Raw genomic sequence first — 6,268 nt, forward strand, 5'->3', positions numbered from 1 at the left:
GCAGGTCGGGGAGCAGGGATGTGATGGTCACTTAGTGGGATTTACCGTGTCTTGCCCCACCTACATGAGTTTCTTGTGCATGTGTTTTAATGGATCCAGCTCCAGTGTGACTTGTGGTTTGAATCCCAGTGGGACTCCTTTAATGGAGATCACGGGTGAAATGGTAAGTCTGTGTCTAAAACAAAAGGAAAGAAAAAAAAATCAAAACAAATGGAAAGCAAAAATGCAGTAGGGCAAAAAGATGTGTTTTGTCCAAAAGCCTGAGCACAGAACTAACTACTTTGTGGAGGGAAAAATGAATTTAAAAAAGTTTTCTCTGTATTATATTTAAAAAAGAATATCAAAGGAAGATAGGTTTTAAAAGTTGATTAAATATATCCTTTTGTATGAAATACAACCATAGGATGAATTTTGAGCCCCTACACTGACTGTGGGGCTGTGACCAGACCTTCTGTCAGCTGTCCCAGCTCCAAGCCCCTGCACAAGCCCCTCTGCATGCTTTACCCTGTATTTCTCCATCAGCTTTTAAAGCACTGTGCATTATAATATTTTTTTTTAATTTCCTTTTTAATGCGTGTTCTGCCTCTTTCTGTTTCTCTCTAACCTCTTTGCAGCCTCCTGCGCTTCCTACAACTTTTCTTTTCTCAGTCCTCAGGGCCTCAACTTTTCTTCTCAGAGCTCCTCCAGTCCCTTCTGGTCAGGTACCAGTGCCTCTCCCTGCCAGAGAGACCTGCCACCATCCCCAGCTTGAAAGCCATCACCAGTGGGACCTGTGGGGTCCCTGCTGTCCCTCCATCCCCACAGGCAGTTCAGGGGGTCCCCAGTGCTGCCCTGGGGCACAACCTGGAAATAAGTTAATTAACCACGGCTTGGCTGGGAGCAAAACACACCCCACTCTCTCCCCACAATCCAGGCAGGGAAAAGATGTTACTATTTGAGAAAAGGGACTAAAATTAATGAAAAAGTGAATCCAGCACTTTGGGATCTCATGATGTACTTCAAGCTCGACCTGCTTATCCCCTGTGTTTCACCAAACGAGCATTGACATCACACTGTCTCCCAGTCTGTTCCTCCTTGTTCTCAAGGACAACATCTCAGTGTCCAGCAGGTTTTGAGCTCTGATATCCGAGGCTGCTCAGGAGCCCCTTGCTGAGGATGCAGGGGTGGAACCTGTGCTGTCAGTGTTGTTTTTTGGGACTCAGTCTCCCTGTAGAGAGTGCCCTGGCCTTTGAACCCCATTGATTTAATGTGTTACAGGCTGGTGTCATCCTCCCTGTTGAGGGGGGGGATCAGAGCAAAATCCTGCCAGTTTGCTTCTTGCCATTTAAGCAAAGCCACATGTGTGTTCCTTGGTGCTGTATTTGGGAAGAATGCTTAAATTTTCAAGCATAAATCTGGGAATTTGAGGTCCTCTAACTGCAGAAGGTAATACATGCAGCAGTGGGCTCTGAGCAAGGTCCTGATGAAAGAGCTCAAAGCTGCCATGATTCTTGCTCTGTTCTCCAGCCTGGCTACCTGGCCAGGATGGATGAGTCCTCCAGTGATTGCACGCTGTGTGTCTGGACCATCTCCATCGCCATCCTCATCTCCTTCCATCCCGAGAGCTGAAAACCTGGGCAAAGCTTTTCCTCAGACTTAGTTCAACCTTGGTTTGCAGGCTTTTATAATTGAAATTAATCCCTGGGACAAAGAAGGGAGCTTCACTGAAACACAGTGTCCCTTCAATGTGTTGGTTTTTTTTTTTTGCAAACTTCAGAGGAGGTGCGTTTTTCTCCCCCTCTACCCATCCCATCCCTCCCTCTGTTGCTCTCCAGCCTTCTTCCCCCTGCCCAGACCTTGGGGCAGGAACACTGAGCAGTACCCCTGCCTTCCCCACCTCACTACTGCTCCTCCTTGTGCCTCCCCTGAGCATCCCCTGCCTGAAGTGATGGAGATCCGTGGTGCTGGGGCTGTGCCAGTGCTCCCAGGATGGCTCATGGGGGCATCCTCCTCATCACAAGCTGTTGGTCAGCATTAGGGTTTGCAGGGTGCTTTGGCACCGTTTGGTCTGTGATGGGACCAAGTTTCCAAGGGCCCTGGGTGCTCTCTGGAACAGGCAGAAGCAAGGAGGATCCAGGTTAGCAGCTTCTTCCTCCTCGTGGCAAAGCATACAGGATTTACTCAACACCTCTAGGAGAATTCATTCCCAATAACTCAGTTTTTGAGTTGATTTATGAAGTTTTTTGATACGTGGCTCCATCAGGTGCTGCGAGCTGTGCAGCAGCCAGACCTGAGAGTGTGAGTGGAACAGGATTTTTCTGTGATTTCGTTGTTAGTAATTGTGTATTCCTATAAAATCCTTTCTTTTACCTCCTCACATAAGTGCCCTTCACTCCAGAGATCCCCAGCAAGGCCCTCCTGGCAGAGAGGGGTTTCCCAAGCTCAGCAGGAATCCCGTTTAACCCCAACCACCCCAGTCCGTGCGGGCTGAGCAGTTTGGATGAGTTCAGTCCCTCCAGGCCACGGTGCTGCGATGGGAGCCGTGGTGGAAAACCCAGGTTGAACCTCACCAAGCTTTTCCCCAGGCTTCAGCCGGTCCCACGTGGTGGGGGCAGCTCCCGACCCCTGTGCTCTGTCCCCTCGCAGTGTTCACCCCACGGGTCATAGGGACGGCGGTGGCTCGATACAACTTCGCGGCGCGGGACATGCGGGAGCTCTCGCTGCGGGAGGGCGACGTGGTGAAGATCTACAGCAGGATTGGCGGGGACCAGGGATGGTGGAAGGGGGAAACCAACGGAAGAGTGAGTGCACCCAGATAACGTCCTGTCCCGTTCCTGCAGCGCGCGGTCCTCCCCGCTGCCAGGACAGCAAAAGACATTCCTTCTTGCTCTTTCCCATTCCCTCTTGCTCTTTCCCGGAGCCTGGGTGGGCTGTCATCTCATGAGAGCCACTGTTCTCTTGCCAGTTGGTGCTGTGTGACAGTGACAGCGAATCCTGGTGCACACAGGTGGATGGGAGCATGCAGTGGGTGGTGGGCAATGTCTGAGTCTGCTCTTCTTCAAACCTGCATGTGGGGGATGTATGTAGGAGTGGCTCTGCCAGGGGAAGGCTCAGCATCCCGGGAAAAGCAGCAAGCTGATGACTTGGCCTGGTGTCCCACAGTTTGTAGCTCTGGGTACAGATTCTTCATGCCCTGATCCCTTATATATTGTGGGCAACTGGTGTGTCCAAAGAAATGTATAGGTGATAGCTCTGTCCCAAATTAGGGTGATGGCTGACCACCATCACCACTGTGGGCACATCCAGGACTTTGCAAATGGCTCACTGGGAACAGCACCTGATGGCAGGGGAGTAGTCCCAGTGACAGGACAGGAGATCCCTTCTAGAATCACAGAACATCCTGAGTTGGAAGAGACCCACAAGGATCATCGAAGTTCAACTCCTGGCCCTAAAAACAACAGCAGTCCCACCATGCGCCTGAGAGCATTTTCCAAACATTCCTTGATCTCTGTCAGCCTTGGGGCCGTGATCTTGGAGCCCCCCCAGGTCTCCAGCTCACCTCTGTGCATCCCCCACAGGTCGGCTGGTTTCCCTCGACGTATGTGGAAGAGGAGGGGGTGCAGTGACTGCGGGGATGTTTGGTGGAAGTCGTCGAGCGCCCAGAGCCGCTGCAGCCCGAGCACGCCTGTCCCGACGCCCGCGGCTCCCCGTGAGACGCGACCGGACACCTCCCAGGAGCCTCCCAGGACTGCTCTGGCAGCCTCCTCAGCAATCCTTCCTCTGTACAGTGTGTGTGCACATGTGGGGGCCGCCCCGGCCCCGCTCCTGTTCCATGTATAGAAGATTGATGGTCCGTCGGATAACGTTGGTGTAGCAGCTGCGGAAGAGTCCCGGGAGAGCCGCGCTCCCCCTGCATGGACAGAGCTGAGAGACTCTGGGGGGTCTACACCTCTCTTTTAAAAGGTGTTTTAAAAGCCACCGTGGTGATGGTGGTGGGAGGGTGAGGCTGAAGGTTTGCGCCTGGGTGTGCCAGGGTTAGAATTTGGGGGTTTCTAAGGGGAGGGAGCGATCCAGCCCCGAGGAGACAATGCAGACCCCCTGCCCGCACCACTCAGGTGGGCTCCCCAGGTCAGGATTTTGGCAGTGTCCCTGGCAGGGGGCAGGGTGAGGAGCAGAGCAGAGACACACAGAGGAGAGGGGTGTTGCTTGGCTCTGAAGGGATGTCAGCTGTGAAACCATTTTGACCATCAGACATGGGCTGGAAGGGGATCTTCGAATCAGACAGGAGGGGAAGGAGCCACTTTGGCATCCCCAAGCCTGTTTTCTTTACAACCACCTCGGTCCCAGCAGCCTTGCTGCGGGTGGAGTGGGCTGCCCAGGGAGCAGACTGGTCCCACTGGTGAGAGCAGGAGGTCTCAGCGTGTTGCAGGACTGGAGATGTGCTTTGCCACACAAGGGCTTTGGAGGCCACCAAGACACCAGGTACATGCAGAGGAGCGTGTGTGTCTGGGTCTGTCCTCCTCTCCCTCTCAGCAGGACCCCCCCAAGCCAGGCTGATTTTTCTTGCAGCCATGACCATGTCCCACCTCGCTGAGCTCAGGGCCAACCCACCTAAGGGCTACGGTATCAGCTCCCAATTCCTCTCCCTGAGTTGTGAAAGCATCTCTTCTTCCCAGCTGTGTGCACTTTTGGGGGCTGTGAGCATTGCCCCCTCTCTTCCTCCCACAGGCTGTTACTGCTGCTGCTGTCAAGTAAAGGTCCGCCTGTTTTGACATTCCCGCTGTGTCCTGAGCACCATCTGTCTGAGCCTGTTCTTCCCAAAGTCTGGAGTTGCTGGCTGGAAACCCCAGCCCTTGTCTTCTGCTGGGGTTCACTCTTCAGCTCCAGAATTCCCTTCCAAAGGACAAATACGTGTGTGGGAGTGTGACAGGGAACAACTTTCCTCTATCTGAGCCCCAGGAGCTGCCCTTCAGCTTCCCTCAATACGTAGCATTTTGAGCTGGTGCTTCCATGCCCTGACTTTGTTCCCCTGGGACTCGTGGTGGTCCTGCCGTGTTCCCAGTGTGGGGTCTTGGCACTGTGCTGGTGCAGGTCTGGGAGATGCCAGCGTTGGGTGGGTGAGCAATGCTGATGCCCTTGGTCCCTGGCACAGGGGTACCCTGTGCAGCATCCAGATGGAACAGCAGTGCCATGCTCAGGATAAGAAATAGAAGTTTGGGACTCTTAAGGACAAGGGAATGATGTTAACTTGGGAATTACATGCTGTTGCTCAGTGACAAGCCCAGAGCCACCCTATTTTGCTTCCCATTCCTCCAGGAGCTCTGTGAGTGCCCCCATTCAGGGTGCCACAGGGGGAGTGGGGTTGGTTCAGCAGAGTGTGGCTGGGGCAGATGCCCACCATGGGTCTTGCTTGGTGAGGTGATGGGAACATGAGGGGGCTCAAGGCTTTCCCAAGGTACTGTTTGGTGCTAACCCCTCCCAGCCCCTTGGTGCTCAGCTTAGAGGAGAGCTGGCAATACCCTGCTCCTGTGCAGAGCAGAGGGCCCTGTTCCCATTCTGGGAACTGTGTTGGAGCTGAGGGTGCATTTGGGTGGGTGGGACACACACACACATGTGACAAACTCACAATGACTCATATTATGCCTCAGATCCTAAAGCCTTACAGACCCTCCCTTTAACGTGGCCAATTTTGTAAGGTGGCAAGGTCATCCCCTCTGGGAGAGCACATACCTGTCACAGGGACCAGGACACCCCTGTTCCTCACGCCCCAAAGGGATCCCCAACCTCTACCTGTGCTGCCCTCCCAGCCCTGCCAAACCCCCTCCCCTCCAGAGAACCCTCCCTCTTGTGTTTACTGGTGTAAGAAACTTGTTAAAAAAGATTGTTTTGTTTGTAAGTAATTATTCAGCCATTTGCCACAAATCTATCTGTGAATAAGAAAGGGAAATGTTTTTTTATGATGGTGAGAAAATTGTATATATATTTTAGTTCATCGCAGACCATTCGAAATTGCAATGGGATACGTTGGAAAATAATATGTAAATTCCTTGGGTTTTTCCTTTGCACTGCACTAACTGGGGTAGGGTGGAGGGGGTTTAAAGATAAAACTGTTCATGAAATAGTTTATAGCTGGGAATTTGGAAATCATTTGGAATAGCTTGTAATGCTGGAATAGAAACTTTAGCTGCTACTTAGAAACCCTTCTGCATGTGGTTTTTCCAGACCTTTTTAAGTTACAATACATCAAAGTAAATTCCACAGCGAAAAAAATAAAGTGTAATTTTGCTGA

General features: G+C 52.3%; 1 protein-coding gene across 1 annotated transcript in view; it reads left to right on the forward strand.

Moving 5' to 3' along the window:
• Nucleotides 1-6,268, forward strand: part of VAV2 (vav guanine nucleotide exchange factor 2) — a 133,430-nt gene extending 127,162 nt beyond the window's left edge. The window contains 2 exon segments of the mRNA XM_032708576.1: nucleotides 2,626-2,780; nucleotides 3,558-6,268. Coding sequence (XP_032564467.1) covers nucleotides 2,626-2,780; nucleotides 3,558-3,605 — 203 coding nt within the window. The 3' untranslated portion in view covers nucleotides 3,606-6,268.

This window comes from Chiroxiphia lanceolata, chromosome 21 (assembly GCF_009829145.1).
Source record: "Chiroxiphia lanceolata isolate bChiLan1 chromosome 21, bChiLan1.pri, whole genome shotgun sequence".
Taxonomy (NCBI): domain Eukaryota; kingdom Metazoa; phylum Chordata; class Aves; order Passeriformes; family Pipridae; genus Chiroxiphia; species Chiroxiphia lanceolata.